Raw genomic sequence first — 22,724 nt, 5'->3', positions numbered from 1 at the left:
CAAATTTAGACAGACATGTTTTAAGTAGTATATTCTGATTTAGAAGTAGGCAAGTATCATGGACATGGTTAAGCTTAGTTTCTGAGGGTAGGATGGGGAGCTTAAGTGACACACTGGATATTTATGATATGGTTTGATCCCATGTTCCGAATTGGGAGTTGTCATGCTGTTTCTGATAAAAGGTCCCATGAAGGAGTATTCAGAATGTTTTGAATGCAATGGGCAATTTTAGATTTGTCATTGAATCAGTGAACAAGATTGTGCAATAAATATTAACCGTCCGACAGCTACTTTGTAAATCATGATTGAGGAAATGGATGTGGGCATTACATATTTGTTTAGGAATGTGTTTATTCAGGAAGACATTAGCAGCATACAAAATTTGCACACCATGTTGTGATTTGAAGAGAAATTTAACTTTTGTTAGTATCCTTTTTATGTTGGCATAGCTCTCAGGTGATATCTCCCTAGAGTTAAGTCAGAAGATCAACACACAGAAGAAGAACACACGTTCTTGTTCACAAATGCAAGGACTGCTGTATCAATAAAATGGAAATAATGTCTTCAAATTTCAGCATGGTGTGGGTGTTTCATTTCTGGCGATTATAATTGTAAATTAAAAGCCATCTTTTGGATGAAAGACCTTAAATTAAGGCCCCATTTGATTTTTCAGTATAAATGATCCCATGATATTCAACATGAAACAGCCATAGGTGTCTTGATTAATTTTCTTCATAAACAATAATTTTTAAAATTTCTGTGATCTATTATAAAATTAAGCATGACAATAGTTTTAGCAGTTCAAATCAGCTCTAATTTACTGTGAAATTGAAATGAGAAAATGTCCTGAATCACTGCAAGTTCTTCGCATGAGTTTTAAGTTGTTCAAAACATGGCACCATGGTAGTGTAATGGTTAGCGTGACACTATTACAGCAGCTCCAGAGTTCAGTTTGGGTGCCATTCTAGAGGAAGTCTGTACACCCTCTCCGTGAGCAGCATGGATTTTCCCTAGGTACTCCGGTTTTCTTCCGCAGTCCTTCAGGGTATGTTAATTGGTAAAGTGTCCTGTGATATTAGGTTAGGGTTAATCAAATTTGTCAGGAGTTGCTGGGGAAGAGCCAGAAGGGCCCACTCAGTGATTTATTACTAAATAAATATCAATAAATGTTTGTTTTCCCTGTGAGAAATTACCACCATAAATAATGCAAGCTCTTGAGATAATTGATTTCTTTGTAATTTAACAGGAACTTCGAAAGCCTAGTTACGCAGAGATATGCCAGAGAAGTGCTAAAGAATCTTTAACACTACAACCACAGAAGGAGCAGAAACCCAACACTGCAGTCAACAACAAAGATGACAAAAAAGCTCCGGAGGAACCAGTTGATAAAGAGTCTAAACACAAAGACCTACCTGTTGGAAAAGCAAACCCAGGAAAGCCCAGAGAGCAGCGAAGACAATCGGGTCGAAGAACACCCCCTCAGGGCATCAACAAGCGTACAAATAAAGAGCAGCATACTCCCCCAAAATCACCCAACTGAAGGTGCAGAAATTGTGGCATTGGTTAAAGGGGCTGGTCTGTTCAAGTGTAATTCCCCCTCCCCTCCCCAAGTCTCCCAATCAGAGCACAGAGGTTGTTGAAATAATGGGGTTGCTGGAAAAGTGGTTGAAGGCAACAAAAGCACTTTTTTATTGGGAGTGAGAGTGTAATACTACTTGCCTTAGGGTGCCACTTTTCAAAATTTGGTGAAACATTGTGTAATGTCTACTGTAATTTAATCTCTTGCTCAATAATAGATTGGGAAAAGAATTTTTTAACTAATTGAAGGCAGGGGGAGTGAATGGAACCATGATCAGCAAACTGGCTTGAACATTATGCTGCGGGCCAGAACGTGGTCTTTTATGTTATGTGTGGTTTGTTTTCTGTAATTATACAGGGATAAAATATGGGGAGCAGTAGACGTTGGGTCTGCTTTCATGGTGTTAAGCAGTGTTGCAGGTGGTTTTTCTATTCCACAAATCTATTTAGTGCAGAATGTGATCAGTGTGCGAGTGCTGACATAGAAAAAGATATTTTTTTGTTTCTACATAGAGGCTAGTGGCTTGAAGTACAAAAAAAAATCTCAAACCAGTTAGGCATTTGTGGGAATTAATTGGAGTAATAACCTGGATGGTAGATTTTAACAGGGAATAAAAAGCTGTTGAATTTTTCTTTTCTGTTATGGCTGAGTTTCCATTGTTCTTGACGCTTGAGTTTACTTTTGCACTAAGCGGGCAGTTGATCTTTGGACAAGAGTAGGCTACTGTCTAATGTGTAACACATAGTGATTATGAATCACTGCAAAAGACTGGTTTGTGTACCTCTGTGCTCTAACATAGGTGATGACATTTGTTTATTTTTAATGCTCTTTTTCCAAGTGCTTTTTTAAAAAAAGAAACTGAACTCCCAGTCAATACACTGGCATCTTTCTAATTTGGTACTTGCAGAGTACTTGAAATGGGGTGAGAATTAAAGTTTGGAGTGGAATTCCCCAGAATTTTCATGTTTTTGTCTTGCCAGTTTTTTTTCTAATAGCGATTCATCTCTGCTGTGTGTAAAATATTAGATTAGTTGCTGAGTTTTTTTTAAAGAAAATATAATGTTGAAGGACTAGTGCACTGAGTCTACTGCCTTCTACTAATATTGCAGGTGATATGTGGATGCTTCTTGTTTTGCTACACAGGAGTATTGGCTTTTTAAATTCCTATGGCTAGTGGTCATAGTAATCCAGACTAACTTAACTGCTTCCAAAGAGAGCAGTACAGCACTAGGCACAAATTTGCTAGTCATAGGAGAAAATGGGTAAGTTATTCCATAAAGGTTATTATTATTTCAACAACTGTGTTCTTTTCATGGTATAAATTAATTTCCATCCAGTGTCAAAATGAGAAACTTGAATTTCATTTTAAACTTGAAAATGACTTTGCCTTAACTTTTGTACGAGACAGATTTAGATGTTGCTATAACTGACCCAGAGGGTTGGAATGGGCAAGATAAGGTTACTCAGTTACATCTACTGTCACTAGTCTTACTGGGTAAATCAGATGTGTGCAAGCTAGCAGTAAATAGCATTTTTTTGTAATATAATTTATGAAAGATCTTAAAAGTTGGGATCCTTTTTTCAGATTGTTAAAAACCCTGTAAATGCAAAGATAGTCAATACTGTATTAAACTTGTGCACTTGGAAGTGTGTGCTTTGCTTGTACAGTTGTAAATAATCAGAACATATAAAAGGTACCTTTAAAAACTGATATAAAATATTGATATTGTTAGCATATCCTCAATGTTGCTGTTGAGCTGGATGTAGCAAAAATTAAGTGTTGTAGTCTGGATTTTTTTTCCTGGTGTGTTAAACTGATCCTGTGCTCACTGCTAAAGGGGAAGTTGGGGAAAATCAGCAGTAAGGTAAATGGCCTTTTAATTATCTTTCCTTTCATTTTCCTCCACCCATTTCCCTAAAAACTAATTGAGCAGGTTCTAAAGAATGACCTGGTAATTTGCATCATTATTTTGAATCATTAACATCTCAGGTAACAGTTTAAAAATGCACACGCCAAACAAGCTGAAATTATGTACGGACTTAAATTTTATATAATCGTGAGGTAGAAAATAATTGAAACATTTGTGCCATTACATTTTCTTTTGCTGAGCGTGCTCTTTCCCCTGGGGTCGGTGTGTGCAGCAGTTTGACAATTTGTGTAGGGTTAAAGTCAACTGTGGGTGAATTTGCTTGGCTGCTGAAAGTACGGTGATCAACGGCTGCATCCAGTGAGAACTGCTCAATAACACAACCAATTCATTATCTTGTAGCCAACTGGTACATTTTTATTGTGATGTTCAGCATCCTGCTATAAGTGTGAGTGCACTATTAATTATTTGCTGTTTTTTTTTAGTAAAGGGCACACAATTACTTGATTTCTGTTACCAGAGCATGGAGTTTGATCATATCTGATTAGACAGTTGTAGTGGATACTGTTATTTTCATAACAGCAGCTGAAATTGAATTATCTGTCACGGTTATGGAGGCTTGCTGTGTTCACACACACACAGGTGTAAACGTGAGCGAGGCAGGATAATCTCATGTGGATAAAGCACTAAAACTTAGTAAATCCACCAACATGAAACAGCTACCTGTTTGTGTTGCACCTCAATAAAGTTAGATGAAGATATCAAAACCACATGATGTATTGTGAATGCCACAATAGTACTGTTCAATTGATATGTCACTGAGCTGTTAACAATATTTGTTGCAGCCAATCATAATGACCCCTTTTGTCTGTCTGCATGTAGTGCAGTTTATAAATGCAGGAGATGGCCATGATGATGCCTGTTGCTGTATTTACTTCAGCTTGTTGCAATTTTGTGTACTGTAACCAATTACACTAACAGTGGACAATTGAAGGGGAGGTAATGGCAGAACCTGCTTTGGAGGATAAATATTGGAAGCATTGAGGGTTTTTTGTTTTGTCTTAAAATGCTGCAATACGAACTGGAATCAAGCTTACATGTAAACTATTGGTAATTTAATTTTTCTTTGTGTCATACAATGCAAAACTGTCTCATTTGAAAATGTAGCTTCTGAAAATAAATTGAGTTAGCAATTGTAAAATCAATTTCCTGTGTTAGTGTTCTCTGCAATATGAATGGTATTGATCTCTATAATGCAACTATTCTATTTCATGCTATCTTATAATATAAATATGATGTTGTAAAAATGACATGCATTTTTAGTTACTTCTGCTACTTTAGGTTTACATTACATAGAGCAAAATGGACTGTGGTAATTTAGCACCCAAAGAACACTGAGTTGTGTGCACTAAATGCACACTAAAGTTCTTAAGCTTTAAAATTGACTGTATTAAATAATGGGACTTATGCCATAGTAACAAATGGTGATGGAAGGTAAATCTGGACCACTACTTCGAGCAGCCTAGGACAAAGCAAAACTGAAGGCATCTTTTGGACTATTCATGTAAATTTGTGTTTTAGCTAATTAATGTTTGAATCTCAAGATTGAAGTTTGAAATGAGGATCATTTCAGCAAATTGAGAGAAGTTATTCTAGCAAAAGTTTATCAATTTCATTATACGGAGAATATGATGGGCAATATATCGCATACTTTTTCAAAAATATCAAATTCAAACCGGTTTCTTGAATGCTGTTTTGCTTGACTATATTTCTAACTTGGAATTGAGTTGAATTTTTGTTCAATGGTCCAATTAAATATGGTGTGCTTAGACTGGCACATGTGTTGTACTAAATAATTAAATGTTTAATGTATGACTAAAATGGTCTCTTTCATCCTCCACTTAATTATTGAATTTTGTTCCCAAGAAAAATTGATAGGTCTGGTTTTATTATAACTTAATCATGTTCCTTGCAACGTTGTATCATGTTTGAATTGGGGGTTTCTCTTTTTTGGCTCATTGTTGTGAAAATAAAAATTGATGGGTTTGCCTATATGTTGTGCTTTCCACATTGGGCTCACTCATGTTTCTCCTCCCACCCAACTCACTAGGGTTTTAGTCACACAAGTGTTTGAGAATTTAATAACAGCTTGATCTTGGAATCCTCATGAATGCCCACTTGTCCTTTTAAATTGTGATTTAACTGGCTTGACTGAATTGAACAGTAAGATTGGTTAATTAAAATATAGCATAGGAATCATGGAAGCCCTTCTGTAGAAACAAAACCAAACGAAGCAACTACATAGCTTAGCAAAGCAGGCCACTCCAGTAAATTCTTCAATCTATCCTCTTAATTGTTTTCAGTCACAACTCCATCTTTCTCCCATTTTCTTGAAACCTGATGTAGGAAAAGAACGTTTTCTAAATTGAGCTTTCAGTGAGAGAAGCAAGCTTACTGCTCTATGCCAAGCAGAGATTCAATGGGTCATAATTTAATATTTTTTTTTGCTTCAGTTGACTTTTCATTAAATATTAGAAGACCTAGTTGTCACCCTGTCTTGTGCAGTCAGTGAAGTAAATCAAAATTTAGATGTGCAAGTTAGTAAATAAAACTACTTCTAAGCCGGGTTTTCACCCTGATGTGCTGCTAAGGCAAGGAATTGACCTCTGAGCAAGCTTGTTGGCTGTTTCAAAAATAAGCGTGTGTATATGCAGGATCAGCCATTTGTATTTCCACATGCACAATGTTACACTACTTTAGCACCAAGTTAGGAATCTGCATCTTTTTGTAATTGGGTTTCTGGATTTTTGGAGCTAAACTTGACAGGTCTGTCTATTGGTGAAATGGGTGTAAATGCACTGAGCTGACCTGCCCAGGCAGAGTACAAGTTGCTGTGGCTTGTGGCTACCTCATGATTTTTGTTCCCAGGAATAATTGAATAAAGTGCACAAACACTGTTTTTGTGCACTTGCATACTGTCAAACACTGACTAGAAATGGTCAGTATAAGTGGGTGAAGATTTTATAAACTTATTCACATCAACCTTTGGGTCTCTTTTATTTAAGAGTGGATCTTCAAGTTTTAATAATGTAGATGTAAATAGACTTGTCATGAGGGGTAGCATTTTAATTCTAGCAATATGCCAGCGGTAAGTCAACTTTAAATCATAGAAGATTGCTTAACTAGAAAATGACTGCATTTCACATTGGCATCCCATTGTGTTTTCTAAAATGCATTGAGGGTTTATGACTTCAAACTTGGATGGCAAATTCTGGATATCTGCAAAACTTGGGTAACTGGTTAGCCAAGTAACTTGGATAGTTGATGGAGTCAACTGGTAGGGCTGTTGCCTCTCAGCTCCAGCAATATGGGCTCATTCCTGACTTCCAGTGACAGCTTTGTGGAATTTGCATGTTATCCCTGTGACTACTGTTGGGTTCCCCACATAGGCATTCTAGTTTGCTCCCACATCCCACAGATGTTGGATTCATAAGTTAGTTATGGTAAACGACCACTGATGTGCAAGTGAGTGGTTGAAAATGTGGAGAGAATACAATGGGTGCTTGGTGGCTGGCACAAATTTCCATGCTTTGGCAATTATTTGTGGGAAGTGAACAATGTCTCTCATAGTTTAACTACCCACACCTACAAAATAAAGGTGATTTATCACAGCCAGTTAACCTTCTGGCCAACATATCTTTGGGATTTGGGGAAATCCAGAGGAAGCCCATACAGCTACAAGGAGAATGTGCAAACACCACAGAGATTGAGTTGGAGGTCTTTGGACACGAGGTGGCAGCTCTTTTGGCTGCACCATCTGTTCTGCCTTTTGATTGAGGTTCAAAGAATCCAGGAAAAAAAATCTATGCAGAGACAACTGGGAACTCACAGTCGAAAGTCCAGGAGGAACCCTGTTGTGGAAGGAATTATTTCAGTAGTTAGTGTTCAAATTACACTTATAAGCAACCAGAAACTTGATTTATCATCAATATGTGTATTTGTAGCCCATCTCTTTATCGAGTAATCCTATAAACTTGGCTGCTTAGTGCAACTGAATACCCTTCCAAAGCACCCTAGCATTGGGTAATCATGTCCTCAAGCTAATGCTGACTTTTTGTTTATATTTAGAGATGCAGCATGGAGTAGGACCTGGCCTTCGAGCCACGCTGCCCCACCAAATTACAACCACCTTGGGGGATATCTACAATGACCAATTAACCATCAGGTATATCTTTGGATTGTGGGGAGGAAACTGGAGGACTCGGATGAAGTCTGTGCACTCCATGTTGAGGATGTACAGGGACTCTTTACAGAAACGCACTAGAATTGAACTCCGTAACGCCCCTGGCTGTAATAGCGTCACATTAACTGCTGCTCAAATGACTTCTATAAATTTGTTGATTTACATCACCATTGTTAGTATAATCTCAAGATGGTGATAAGGTGGTGTACAGGAGTGAGATAAATCAGCTGCTTAAGTGGTGTCACAATAACAACCTCAGTGCCAGGAAGATCAGGGAAATGATTACCCTTCAATCCTCATTAAGGGGGTTAGCGGGTGAAAGGGTGAACAGCTTTCAGTTCTTGAGTGTCAACGTCTCAGTATCTTTCCTGGGCCCAATATGCAGCTGCTCTACTCCATTAGGATTTTGTGATGATTTGAAAAGATTTTATTTTAAATTCTGTAGATGTATAATGAATAGCATTCTGACTGGTTGATGCAGCACCTTGTACAGAGACTCCAATGTACTTGATCACAAGACTGCAGAGGGTGCAACCTGCTTACATCATTGAGGATATCTTCAAGAGGCCCAGCTTCAAGAAGTGGCATCCATCATTAAGAACCCTCACCATCTGGGACAGGCCTGCTTGTTCCTACATCTGGGGAAGGTACAGCAGCCTGAGACCCACATACAAACGTTCAGGAACATCTTCCACTCCAGCATCAGATTGTTAAATAGTCCATGAGTGCTGCCTCATTCCTTTAGTTTTACACTATTTATTGTAATAGATCTTTGTCCTTGCACAATACTGCTGCAGCAAAACAACAGATTTCCTGACATGTCTGTGATAAGTGATTCATATAGATAACCCTCAGCTTGTGCATAACAATTTGAAACCAACAACTTATTTTACAACAACAAAGTAGGCATCACTGTGTTTTTAACTTATTTTACAAGCTTTGAAGCAGATATACTACTTTTTAAAACTCTACTCTTTTGGTGTACCCTGTGTTAATTGAAATATTTATCAATATAATTGTATATATATAAAAGCAACATAACTTCTTGCAGTTATGAATTGAATAACTTTTGGGTCAAAATTCCCAAGTTTCACCATGCTTTCTCCAAGATGTTATCTTCCTTGGTGAGCCAGTAGGGGGTGCTCAGAGTGCACCAAGATCTCAGGCAAGAACTATTCTAAAGAAGGAATTTTTCTAATGCAAGAGGTTTCGTCGCAAACTTTCAGCTCCTTCCTATTTTCATATTCATTAAATTATTTTTATTTATCTAATCTTTAGGATGCTTATTCTCTGTACAGGTTCCTCAACAATCACTATTGGCAGGCTGCTAGGTCACTTGGAGATGGAGAGAGACACCAGCCAATCTGAGTTTGGCACCAGCTTAGTCAACATGTTTTGCAGCCAGCCTTTGGTTGGGGATCAGGAAAGATCAGAGGAGGATTATAGCATCCCTAGTAACAACTGTGGAGTCAGAAACCCACAACATAGAGGCCAATCATCCCACAGTAACACACATGTTGGAGGACCTGAACAGTTCAGGCAGTATCCATGGAGGGGAATAAGCAGTCGATATGCTAATTCATCCTGATAAGTCCATATTGACTTGCAAATACATGTCTTATTAATTACTTTTAACTCTTGACGTACTTGAGTTCACTACCTCCATTCACCTACACAGGCAATTTGCCCACCTACCCATACATCTTTGGGATATGGGAAGGAATCGGAGCACCTGGAGCAAACCCAAGGAAAAGGAGGAAGAATATGGAGAACTCTCCTGGACAGTACCCAAGGTGAGCATGGAAGCTGACTTGCTGGAGCTGAGGAGCAGTTCTACTCGCTCAGATACTGTGCTGCCAAATGTCGTCTCCAAAATAGGGCTTACTGCTTTTGGGTATGCTTACCTATTCAATCAAATGAATATATGAGGAAGCTGCACTAACAATCTCTCAAAGTGAAATAATAACCAATAATATAATACCAAAAGCTGTTGCCATAACGTTTGTGGTTCCCACTTGTCAAACACTACACAATATCTCTCCGCTGAAATTTGTATTTTTAGTACTTTGCACACTTTTTGGAGGAAGCTGAAAGTTAATGTCATTCTAGATGTAAAACTAGATGCACACAGGCAAGGCTGACTTATAAAAGGGAAGGAAATTAATTCTTGTCAACCATTTTCTCACCCTGGACTGGCAATAGCGATAGCAAAGTCCATGTAGGAAATTAGTTATTCATAACTCCACACAAATGGTTGACTTGTCTTAACAATCTTTCAGTTTAAAAGAATGTTTTGAAAATACCAAACAAGCTGAAAATTTATCAACATCAGTTTTGTTCAATATTTTCAAGACTTGTAAGTTCTCACCTGCCTGTCATCTCCCTCTGGTGTCCTCCTTCCCTTTCTCCATGATCCATTCTCCTCTCCTATCAGATTCCTTCTTTAGCCCTTTGTCTTTTCCATCTATCACTTCCCAATTTCTCATTCCACCTCATCTGGCATCACCTATCATCTTCTAGCTATCCTTGCACTCTCCACCTTTTTATTCTGGCGTCTCCTTCCTTTTCAGTCCTGATGAAGGGTCTCAGCCTGAAACATTGTTTATTCCTCTCCGTGGATGCTGCCTGACTGTGGGGTTCGTCCAGCATTTTGTATGTGTTACTTTGGATTTCTAGCATCTGCAGAACCTCTTGTGTTTTATGATTTAGGTTTATTAAATGACTACAGATATTTTCAACCTGTTAGTCTGAGCAAGTCCTCTATCCAAGTAAAAGGACAGGCTGTACAGCTGTTCTTTGCATCCTTCCCTGTGGACATCAACGACGGTAATGCCCCATGTCAGTAATTCTTGTTTTGCAAGGGTCAGTGAGTTTCTGGTAGTATGGTTGTGCCCTTGTATTCCAAATTCAATTGTTCAATTCCTTTCCCAGGACTAGGATGGTATTTCAGTTCATTGTCGAGGGAGTGTTGTACCCTCTGACATTGTGTTTGGAACTAAACAGAGGTCCTCCCTATTCTTCAGATAATGTAGTATATGATGCTATTTGCCGAAGAGATGGCAGTACTTTGCCCTAGCCAATATTGATCATTGTTTAACACCTGCAACAGATAACTTGGTATTTTATCTCAATGCTATTGATGGAACTGTGTCTAAACAATCTTTCCCATATTACAAAAGAGCCAACATGTAATGAAGTGCTTGGGGGCCACAGTTATTTTGTACAATTACTCATTGTAAGAAATATACCATGATACTTTACAACAATTTGAAGGTCCAAATGTCATGCTGAACTACAAGATTTAATAGGTGATAAACTTGGGCTTGTTGAGATCACCTGCTCTGAGGAAGGGTGATTCAGGATGCTGTTCCAGAGAGTGGAAAGAAAGGATAGTTGCAAAATGACTGGGGCTTGACCTGTCAAGTTGAGGTTGCAATGGTGAAATTAAAATCCCATTGTCTTTGGAATGAAGAATGTTCACTCCAGAGCACTGGGTCACTGACCAGCAGCCAGAAAAAGCCCCATTGAGTTCTACCCTCTTGACTATGGGCAAGCCAATTCTGATTCCAAATAGTGAAATCACCATGGTTTCCATGCATCTTAATTTACTGGTGAGCCTCCCATGAGGGACCTTGTCAAACGCCTTACTAAAATCCATGTGGACTGTTGTGACTGGTCTGAGTCACTGGAGATACTGAATCTGATGATATAAAGGTCTTTATTCATTATGACAAGCAGATATTCTGGAGGCCCTCTCAGTGGAGTATCCCAAACATCAGATTTTTGTACCCTTAAGATCAAAGATAACAGGAGGTGATTCAATACACTTTCAATAGTTACACTGACGTTGCTTACTTCAACACTGAGTCTGACAAAGCTTCCTTTGAGTTGCATATCTATGGTGGGAGACACCTCGATGCTCAAACGTGTCTGGGACAAGAAATTGTAAATGCTTGTTGGTATTTATGCACATTCTATTCCATACCTGTACTTCTAACTATTTTTATATAATTTTGTATCTTTATAATTGAATGTTATTATGTTGCGCCAACACCTAAATTCTCAGTGTATGTAAATGTACAGTAGAAAGTAAATAAAGTTGATCCTTGTTCCTTCACACTGTTCTGAAGGCTTCTGTTGACAGAGATCCCAGACGCCCAAAATAAATGTTGTTGGGGCTGATTCAGAGTACACAAATATCTTAACCATTGGTTTATCAGCTATACCTGGGGTTATGTTTGATGTACTAACAAAGTTAGTCTGGTCCTCAAGCTTGCTTGGACTCGGTCACAATATTGCAAAGTAATGTTGCCTGCAATAAATCAGGCCAATAAACATAACCCCATTGTCTTAATCGGTTGATGCATTCAAGAGTGGGCATTTCACTTTGCAAACCCCCTGCTGTAGGCCAGCGGTCTGTACTTCATAGACAATGATAGCACAGTTGTCCTCTTCAAACTGGTTACAGCTTGCAATTTACATTAAGAACTGAAGGGTGGTTCTTGTTTGAATTAACATCTGTATTCATGCAATCAAGTCAAGTCAACTTTTATTGTTGTTTCGACCATAACTGCTGGTACAGTGCATAGTAAAAATGAGACTGAACTACGTAATTAAAAAAAACAGAGAAAGCTACACCAGACTACAGACCTACACTGGACTGCATAAAGTGCACAAAAACAGTGCAGACATTACAATAAATAACAAACAGGGCAGTAGGGCAAGGGGTCAGTCCAGGCTTTTGGGTATTGAGGATTCTGATAGCTTGGGGGAAGAAACTGTTACATAGTCTGGTTGTGAGAGCCCAAATGCTTCGGAGCCTTTTCCCAGATGGCAGGAGGGAAAAGAGATTGTATGAGGGGTACATGGGGTCCTTCATAATGCTGTTTCCTTTGCAGATGCAGCGTGTAGTGTAAATGTCTGTGATGGCGGGAAGAGAGACCCCAATGATCTTCTCAGCTGACCTCACTATCCGCTGCAGAGTCTTGCGATCCAAGATTGTGCAATTTCCGAACCAGGCAGTGATGCAGTTGCTCAGGATGTAATTCCATAATTACAGAATGTTCCCCAACTTGGACAATATCCATGGCTCTACTTCATCAATCACCCTTTATCACCTCTTTTGAGAAGCTCAGTCAAGTTAGGAAAACATAACTTGCCCTGCACAAAGCCGCATTGACTGTCCCTGTTTTGGCAATGATCTTCCAATTGCTTAAAATTCCTGTCCCTAAAATCTCTCTCCACTATATTCCCTTAATTTTAATCATTACCTTTCCCGACTGTTGATGTGAGACTCGTCAGTCTATAGTTTCCAACATTTATCCCTGTTTTCCATTAGCTACTTGACAGTACTTAAGGGCTGGAGAGGGAACAAAGATATTGGTCAGGCCCCAGAAATCTCTTCTCTCAATCAGCTGTTGTAGTTCCCATCAGATCCTGGAGACTTGTCCACCTTCATGTTACTAAAATGCCCTTTCTCCCCACACTACCTCTTTTATCTCCAAATAGCCAAGCAAATTGGCATGCTTCACTCTGATGTCCTGGTCCTCCACATCTTTCTCCCTGGTACTGATGCAAAGTAATCATTTAGGGCCTCACCTACATCTGGCTCCAAGCACACACAACGGCTTACAGCACCAACGATCGGGTTTCAATTACTGACTGTGTCTGTAATGAATGTAATACATGTCTGTAATGTACGCTCTTCTCATAGCTGTTTGTGCTTCCTCCAGTTGCTCCACATTTTAGATGCATGTGGGTTAGGGTTAGTAAGTTATGGGCATGTTAATGCCAGAAGCATGGTGATACTTGTGAGCTGCCCTGGCACATATTTGGACTTATTAAGAGAGATTTCACTGCAAGTTTTGACGTACATGTAACAAAGCTCGTCTCCTTTATCCTATCTGCTCCCAAGTTATCCTGCTCTTGATGTATGTATAGAATGTCTTCAGATTAAAGATTGTTTAATGTCATTTCCAGTGCACAAGTGTAAAGGAGACAGTTAATTGTTACTGCAGATCCAATGCAGGACAAAAATGTTAAGCGCAATAAACAAACACGTAAGCTAAGTTTATATGCATTGATTGTGCATCTATAAAGTGACACTGGGCACAGTAGTGACAGTACATAATGTGACTGACAGGAAATGATAAAGTAGTGGTGGGGGTGGAGGGCTGGGTTAGTGGGTAGAGGTGTTGATCAGCCTTACTGATTGGAGAAAGTACCTGTCTTTGAGTCTGGTGATCCTGGCGTGGATGTTAATGTAGCCTCTTCCCTGACAGGAGTGGGACAAACAGTCCATGAGTAAGGTGGGTGGGATCCTTTATGACTTCACTGACTCTTTTCTGGCACCTATCTGTGTAGCATGTCTGTGATGGTGGATAGGCTTGTGCCAATGAACATAGAATAGTACAGCACAGTAGAGGCCCTTTGGCCCACAATGTTGTGCCGACCCTTAAACCCTGCCTCCCATATAGTCCCCAACCTTAAATTCCTCCATATACCTGTCTAGTAGTCTCTTAAATTTCACTAGTGTATCTGCCTCCACCACAGACTCAGGCAGTGCATTCCACGCACAACCACTCTCTGAGTAAAAATCCTTCCTCTAATATCCCCCTTGAAGTTTCCACCCTTACCGTAAAACCATATCATAAGAACATAAGAGATAGGAGCAGGAGTAGGCCAATCGGCCCCTCAAGCCTGCTCCGCCATTCAACAAGATCATGGCTGATCCAATCTTAACTCTAGTTATCACCGAATCCCACAAGGCAACAGTGCCAACCAGCAGGGCACCATGCCGCCCATTTTATTTTATTATTCATCCTGCCTAAACCCATGTGATCATCCGGGGGGTGGGGGGGAGAATCCGATTTGCCAATTGAGGAGAAAAAATCTGGAAAATTCCTCTCCGACCCATCCAGGCTATCGAAAACTAGGAGATCACATGGCTGATCTAAACCTAGCCTCATGTCCACTTACTTGCTCGCTCACCGTATCCCCTAATGCCATTTTTATCCAGGAAAATGTCTACCTCCGTTCTGAATTTATTGAGTGTAGTAGCTTCCACGGCTCTCTGGGGCAGTAAATTCCACAACCCCACTACCCTCTGAGTGAAGAAATTTCTCCTCATCTCAGTCCTGGAACGGCATCCCCTTATTTTAAGATTATGCCCCCTAGTCCTATTTTCACTCATCATTGGGAACATTCTCCCTGCATCCACCCGATCAAGCCCCTTCACAATCTTTTATGTTTCAATAAGATCGCCTCTCATTCTTCGGAACTCTAATGAGTAGAGTCCCAATCTACTCAACCTCTCATCATACATCAACCCACCCATCCCCGGAATTAACCTAGTGAACCTTCTCTGCACTGCCTCGAGAGCCAGTATGTTCTTTCTTAAATATGGACACCAGAACTGCACGCAGTACTCCAGGTGTGGTCTCACCAATACCCAGTACAACTGCAGTAAGACCTCCCTGTTCTTATACTCCATCCCCCTAGCAATAAAAGCCAGCATTCCATTGGCCTTCTTGACCACCTGCTGCACTTGCATATTAACTTTTTGTGTTTCCTGCACCAGGACCCCAAGATCCCTTTGCACAGAAACACTTTCCAGTTTCTCTCCATTTAGATAATAACTTGCTCTATTATTTTTCCTGCCAAAGTGCAAGACCTCACACTTGTCAGTATTATATTTCATCTGCCAAATGTCTGCCCAATCACTCAGCCTATCTATGACCCCTGCAGGGTTTCACTGTCCTCCGCACTCATTACACTCCCTCCCATCTTTGTGTCATCAGCGAACTTCGAAACATTGCACTTAGTCCCTTTCTCCAAATCATTAATATAGATTGTAAAGAATTGGGGTCCCAATACCGACCCCTGCGGAACACCAGTAGTCACCAACTGCCAGTCTGAGAATAAACCATTTATCCCAACTCTCTGTTTTCTGTTAGAAAGCCAATCCTCCACTCATGCCAGAATATTATCCCCAATCCCATGATTTTTTACTTTAAGTAATAATCTTTGGTGTGGCACCTTGTCAAATGCCTTTTGGAAGTCCAAATACACCACATCCACTGGTTCCCCTTTATCTACCCTATATGTTATGTCCTCAAAGAACTCCAACAAATTTGTCAAACATGACTTCCCTTTTGTAAAGCCATGCTGACTTTGTCCTATTAAGCTATGTTTATCCAAATGCCCTGTTACTGTTTCCTTAATTATTGATTCCAACATCTTGCCAACCATAGATGTTAGGCTAACTGGCCTATAATTCCCAGCCTTCTGTCCTTTTTAAATAAAGGAGTTACATTAGCATTTTTCCAATCTGCCGGGACCATTGCTGAGTCCAGCGAGTTTTGAAAAATTATCACTAATGCATCCACAATCCCGACCGCCACTTCCCTTAAGAGCCTAGGATGTATCCTAGGGTCCTAGGAGGACCCAATCCTCTTGTATTGAGCAGTGGTGCCCTGGGGAAGAGGTGCTGGCTGCCTACTCTATCTATTCCCCTTAATATCTTTTATACCTCTATCATGTCTCCTTTCATCCTCCTCCTCTTCCACATCCTTCCTATAGTGAGGCGACCAGAACTGGACACAGTACTCAAGTGTGGCCTAACCAGAGGTTTATAGAGCTGCATCATTACTTCATGACTCTTAAACTCTATCCCTCGACTTATGAAAGCTAACACCCCATAAGCTTTCTTAACTACCCTATCTACCTGTGAGGCAACTTTCAGGGATCTGTGGACATGTATCCCCAGATCCCTCTGCTCCACCACACTACCAAGTATCCTGCCATTTACTTTGTACTCTGCCTTGGAGTTTGTCCTTCCAAAGTGTACCACCTCACACTTCTCCGGGTTGAACTCCATCTGCCACTTCTCAGCCCACTTCTGGATCCTATCAATGTCTCTCTGCAATTTTCGACAATCCTTTACACTATCCACAACACCACCAACCTTTGTGTTGTCTGCAAACTTGCCAACCCACCCTTCTACCCCCACATCCAGGTCGTTAATAAAAATCAAAAGTAGAGGTCCCAGAACCGATCCTTGTTGGGACACCACTAGTCACAACCCTCCAATCCAAATGTACTCCCTCCACCATGACCCTCTGCTTTCTGCAGGCAAGCCAATTCTGAATCCACCTGGCCAAACTTCCCTGGATCCCATGCCTTCTGACTTCCTGAACAAGCCTACCATGTGGAACCTTGTCAAATGCCTTACTAAAATCCATGTAGATCACATCCACTGAACTACCCTCATCTATATGCCTGGTCACCACCTCAAAGAACTCTATCAAGTTTGTTAGACATGATCTGCCCTTCACAATGCCATGCTGACTGTCCCTGATCAGACCATGATTCTCTAAATGCCCATAGATCCTATCTTTAAGGATCTTTTCCAACAGTTTTCCCACCACAGATGTAAGGCTCACTGGTGTATAACTACCCAGACTATCCCTACTACCTTTTTTAAACAAGGGGACAACATTCGCCTCCCTTCAGTTCACCGGGACCATTCCTGTGGACAACGAGGACATAAAGATCCTAGCCAAAGGCTCAGCAATCTCTTCCCTTGCCTCATGGAGCAGCCTGGGAAATATTCCATCAGGCCCCGGCAACTTATCTGTCCTAATGTATTTTAACACTTCCAACACCTCCTCTCTCTCTCTTAATATCAACATGCTCCAGAACATCAACCTCACTCATATTGTCCTCACTGTCATCAAGTTCCCTCTCACTGGTGAATACCAAAGAGAAATATTCATTGAGGACCTCGCTCACTTCCACAGCCTCCAGGCACGCCTTCCCACCTTTATCTCTAATTGGTCCTACCTTCACTGCTGTCATCCTTTTGTTCTTCACATAATTGAAGTATGCCTTGGGGTTTTCCTTTACCCTACTTGCCAAGGCTTTCTCATGCCCCCTTCTTGCTCTCCTTAGCTCCTTAAGCTCTTTTATTGCTACCCTATATTCCTCAATAACCCCATCTGATCATAAACCTCATGTATGCTGCCTTTTTCCGTCTGACTAGATTTTCCACCTCACTTGTCACCCATGGTTCCTTCACCCTACCATTCTTTATCTTCCTCATTGGGACAAATTTATCCCTAACATCCTGCAAGAGATCCTTAAACATTGACCACATATCCATAGTACATTTCCCTGCAAAAACATCATCCCAATTCACACCCGTGAGTTCTAGCCTTATAACTTCATAATCTGCCCTCTCCCAATTTAAAAAAAAATTTCCTGTCCTCTCTGATTCTATCCATTTCCATGATAATGCTAAAGGCCAGGGAGCAGTGGTCACTGTCCCCCAGATGCTCACCCACTGACAGATCTGTGACCTGACCCGGTTTGTTACCTAATACTAGATCTAGTATGGCATTCCCCCTAGTTGGCCTGTCAACATACTGTGATAGGAATCTGTCCTGCACACACTTGACTAACTCTGCCCCGTCTAAACCAGTAGAACTAATCAGGTGCCAATCAATATTAGGGAAGTTAAAGTCAACCATGATGACTACCCTGTTATTTTTGCACCTTTCCAAAATCTGCCTCCCAATCTGCTCCTTGGTATCTCTGCTGCTACCAGGGGGCCTATAGAATACTCCCAGTAGAGTAACTGCTCCCTTCCTGTTCCTGACTTCCACCCATACTGACTCAAAAAAGGATCCTGCTACATTACCCACCCTTTCTGTAGCTTTAATAGTATCCCTGACCAGTAATGCCACCCCTCCTCACCTTCCCTCCCACCCCCATCCCTTTTAAAGCACTGAAATCCAGGAATATTGAGAATCCATTCCTGCCCTGGTGCCAGCCAAGTCTCTGTAATGGCCACTACATCATAATTCCATGTATGTATCCAAGCTCTCAGTTCATCACCTTTGTTACTGATGCTGTTTGCATTGAAGTACTTGCACTTTACCCTTCTACCTTACTACATTTACACCCTTTATTCTGCTTCTCTTTCCTCAAAGCCTCTCTATATGTTAGATCTGGCTTTACTCCATGCACCTCTTCCACTGCTTTTTTGCTCCGGGTCCCGTCTCCCTTGCAAATTAGTTCAAACCTTCCCGAACCATGCAGCAAACCTACCTGCAAGGCTATTGCTCCCCCTCGAGTTCAGGTGCAACCCATCCAATCTGTACAGGTCCCACCTTCCCCAGAAGAGATCCCAATGGTCCAAAAATCTAAAACCCTGCCTCTTGCACTAACTCTTCAGCCACGTATTCAACTGCCATCTCCTCCAATTCTTACCATCACTATCACGTAGCACTGGCAGCAATCCTGAGAATGCCACCCTTGAGGTCCTGTTCTTCAGCCTTCTGCCTGGTTCCCAAAACTCGCACTTCAGGACCTCAACTATCCAGAAGTGCTGGACAGTTTTGAATACCCTTTTTGGACCCTTCCTGTCCACCCCAGCACAGTGGAGTTTCTGTACCATGCAGTGCCACAGTATGCTGTGAAGCGGTCTCTGCAGCATTACTGTAGAATAACACGAGCTCAGATGGGCATAGCCCAGCTCTCTGCAGCCTCTTCCGAAAGTAGAGCGTTCTAGGTTGTGTGGGACCATGAGAGGTTGTGCACTCCCAGGAATTTGAAATTGCTTGTAGCTTCTACTGCTGTGCTGCTGATGTAAAGAGGGGTGTGATAGTGAGAGTTGTTTACATGATTGTATTTAAAATGCACGGGATCAATAGTGATTTAGGCATTTGGATTTAGAATTGACTTGCCCATAGAAAACAAGGAAGAACTCACAGTGCAAAGCACAGTCCCAACAGTCACACAGGGAACAAGGCACAAGTATAAGATGTCAGTCAAATAGTCAGACAAAAACATAGTCAAAGTGATGAATCCATGAATGTTACAGCCTGTATTCTGCTGAGTGAACACTGGAGGGCAGCACCATCTGTGGATCACATTAACTCGGACGCCTCTCACCTACCTGCGTGACATTAAACAGGTGACACCACAGCTTGAGGCCTAGTCCTCAAGCCACACGGCTCCCCCACAGCCTGCCAAAAAAATCAGTGAATTGGACTTGCAGCATTCCACATTAACAACATCCAACTGAGCCTGAACACCTCCCTCTGCAACTGGATCCTAGACTTGCTGACTGGGAGACCTCAGTCAGTCCAGACAGGAGCAGCATCTCCAACACCATCACACTGAGCCCGGGCCCCCCCCACCCCAGGGCTGTGTGCTCAGTCCACTGCTGTTCCCTTTGCTGACCCATGACTGTGCTGCAACACACAGCTCGAACCACATCATCAAGTTTGCCGATGACACAACTGTGGTGGGTCTCATCAGCAACGATGAGTCAGCATACAGAGAGGAGGTGCAGCGGCTAACAGACTGGTGCAGAGCCAACAACCTAATGTGAACTAAACAAAACAGATGGTTGTTGACTTCAGGAGGGCATGGAGCCACCACTCTCCTCTGAACATTGACGGCTCCTTGGTAGAGATCGTAAAGAGCACCAAATTTCTTGGTGTTCACCTGGCGGAGAATCTCACCTGGTCCCTCAACACCAGCTCCATAGCAAAGAAAGCTCAGCAGCGTCTCTACTTTCTACGAAGGCTGAAGAAAGTCCATCTCCCACCCCCCATCCTCATCACATTCTACAGGGGTTGTATTGAGAGCATCCTGAACAGCTGCATCACTGCCTGGTTCAGAAATTGCACCATCTCGGATCGCAAGACCCTGCAGCGGATAGTGAGGTCAGCTGAGAAGATCATCGGGGTCTCTCTTCCCGCCATTCCAAACATTTACACCACACACTGCATCTGCAAAGCAAACAGCATTATGAAGGACCCCACACACCCCCTCATACAAACTCTTCTCCCTCCTGCCATCTGGGAAAAGGCACCAAAGCTTTTGGGCTCTCAGGACCAGACTATGTAACAGTTTCTTACCCCCAAGCCATCAGACTCCTCAATACCCAGAGCCTGGACTGACACCTGTTACGCCTGTGCCCCCCCCCCCTCCTTTTTGAGAATTGCGAGATCGCTATTCAGTCAGGGCAGGAGACCCAGGAAATGAGAGAGAGACGTTTGGAATGTCCTGGCCCCAGCGCTACAATGCCAATGAACAGGTCATTGTCTCTTGGAGACGGAATTGTGTATTGAATACTGTACTTCATGGAAGCCCTCAGGCAACGTGGGCTGGTTGGGGGATGGCATCATTCCACCCTGATTGACATCTGAGACCCTGTGAGTGGGGATAAAAGAGGGTCTGGGGAACAGCCCCTCAGACGCACCAGAAGAAACGCTAGAAATCCTGTAACAGCGTAATAGCGAAAGCCGGTGGAAAGCCACGTGTGTCCTTTTCCATTTGCCTCGGAATTGGTGGGCCTTGCCACAGAAGAACGGCTTTTGCTAACAACAAAGGGGAAATCAGCCCCAACAACTCTCGAAGGATTGACATCATAAAAGGAATGGGCAAGTTTTAATCCGTCTCTCTCTCCAACCAAGAGCTGCAGCTTGAATGAACTAAAGTGACTTTTATATTTCCATTGGACAATGCATTATCCCTTAGACAACGATAGAGCTATTTCTTATTGATTATTATTATACCCGCGCTTTTAGATTTAGTATTGACGACGTATATTATATGTATGTTTGCATTGATATTATTTTTGTGTATTTTTATCAATAAATACCGTTAAAAATAGTACCATCAGACTTCAACAGACCTCTCTATCTTTGCTGGTAAGTGACCCAATTACGGGGTACGTAACACACCTTACTGCCCTATTGTCTTGTTTATTATTTATTTTAATGCCTGCACTGTTTGGTGCACTTTATGCAGTCCTGGGTAGGTCTGCAGTCTAGTGTAGTTTTCTTTGTGCTGTTCTATGTAGTTCAGTGTAGTTTTTGTATTGTTTCATGTAGCACCATGGTCCTGAAAAACATTGTCTCATTTTTACTGTGTACTGTACCAGCAGTTATGGTTGAAATGACAATAAAAAGCGATTTGACCTGATCCATTTTTCCTCTCAATCCCATTCTGCTGCTTCCCCCAGTATTCCTTTATGCCCTGGCTAATAAAAAATATATCACCCTCTGCCTTAAATATGCATAAACACTTGGCCTCCACAGCTGCCTGTGGAAAAAATTCCACAGATTCACCACACTCTGGCTGAAGAATTTCTTTTTCATCTCTGTTATAACAGGACACCCTTCTATTCTGAGGTTGTGTCTTCCGGTCTTAGACTCTCCCACCACAGGAAACATCCTCTCCACATTCACTCTATCAAGGTCTTTCAACATTCAATAGGTTTCAACGAGGTCACCCCTCATTCCTCTTAATTCTAGTGAATACAGGCCCAGAGCCATCAGATATTCTTCATATGACAAGCCATTCAATCCTGGTATCATTTTCATGAACCTCCTTTGAACCCTCTCCAGTTTCAGCACATCTTTTCTAAGATAAGGGGTCCAAAACTGCTCACAATACTCCAACTGAAGCCTCACCAGTGCTCAACATCACATCCTTGCTTTTATATTCTAGTCCTCTTGAAATGAATGCTAATATTGTATTTACCTTCCTCACCACTGACCTGCAAATTAATCGTTATCCTGCACAAGGACTCCCAAATCCTTTGCACCGCAGTTTTTTTGTAATTTCTCTCCATTTAGAAAATAGCCAATCCTTTCATTTTTCTACCAAAGTGAATGACTCTACACTTCCCAACACTATATTCCACCTGCCATTTTTTTGCTCATTCTCTTAATCCAAGTCCTTCTGTAGCCTCTACTTACCTGTGCCTCCACCTATCTTCATATCATCTGCAAGCTTTGCAAAAAAGGCATCAATATTATCATCCAAATCATTGACATATAACGTAAAAAGAAGTGGTCCCAACAAGGGCCCCTGTGGAACACCACTAGTCACTGACAGCCAGGCAGAAAAGGCTGTTTTCCTCCTGCCAATCAGCCATCGCTTTATCCATGCTAGAATCTTTCCTGGAGTACCACAGGTTCATAGTTCGCTACACAGCCTCATGTGTGGCACCTTG

The 22,724-nt window shown here is 41.5% G+C and overlaps 1 protein-coding gene across 3 annotated transcripts in view; it reads left to right on the top strand.

Annotated features, from left to right (window-relative positions):
* larp4b (La ribonucleoprotein 4B) overlaps window positions 1–5,501 on the top strand; it is a 95,247-nt gene extending 89,746 nt beyond the window's left edge. For all 3 annotated transcript variants that reach the window (XM_059971905.1, XM_059971906.1, XM_059971904.1), the window contains one exon: window positions 1,247–5,501. In XM_059971905.1, the coding sequence (XP_059827888.1) occupies window positions 1,247–1,540 (294 nt within the window). In that variant the 3' untranslated portion in view covers window positions 1,541–5,501. The remainder of the gene's footprint in view (window positions 1–1,246) is intronic.
* The last annotated feature ends 17,223 nt before the right edge of the window (window positions 5,502–22,724 follow it).

This window comes from Hypanus sabinus, chromosome 6, assembly GCF_030144855.1.
Source record: "Hypanus sabinus isolate sHypSab1 chromosome 6, sHypSab1.hap1, whole genome shotgun sequence".
Lineage (NCBI taxonomy): Eukaryota > Metazoa > Chordata > Chondrichthyes > Myliobatiformes > Dasyatidae > Hypanus > Hypanus sabinus.
This window is presented reverse-complemented; position numbering and strand designations above follow the sequence as displayed.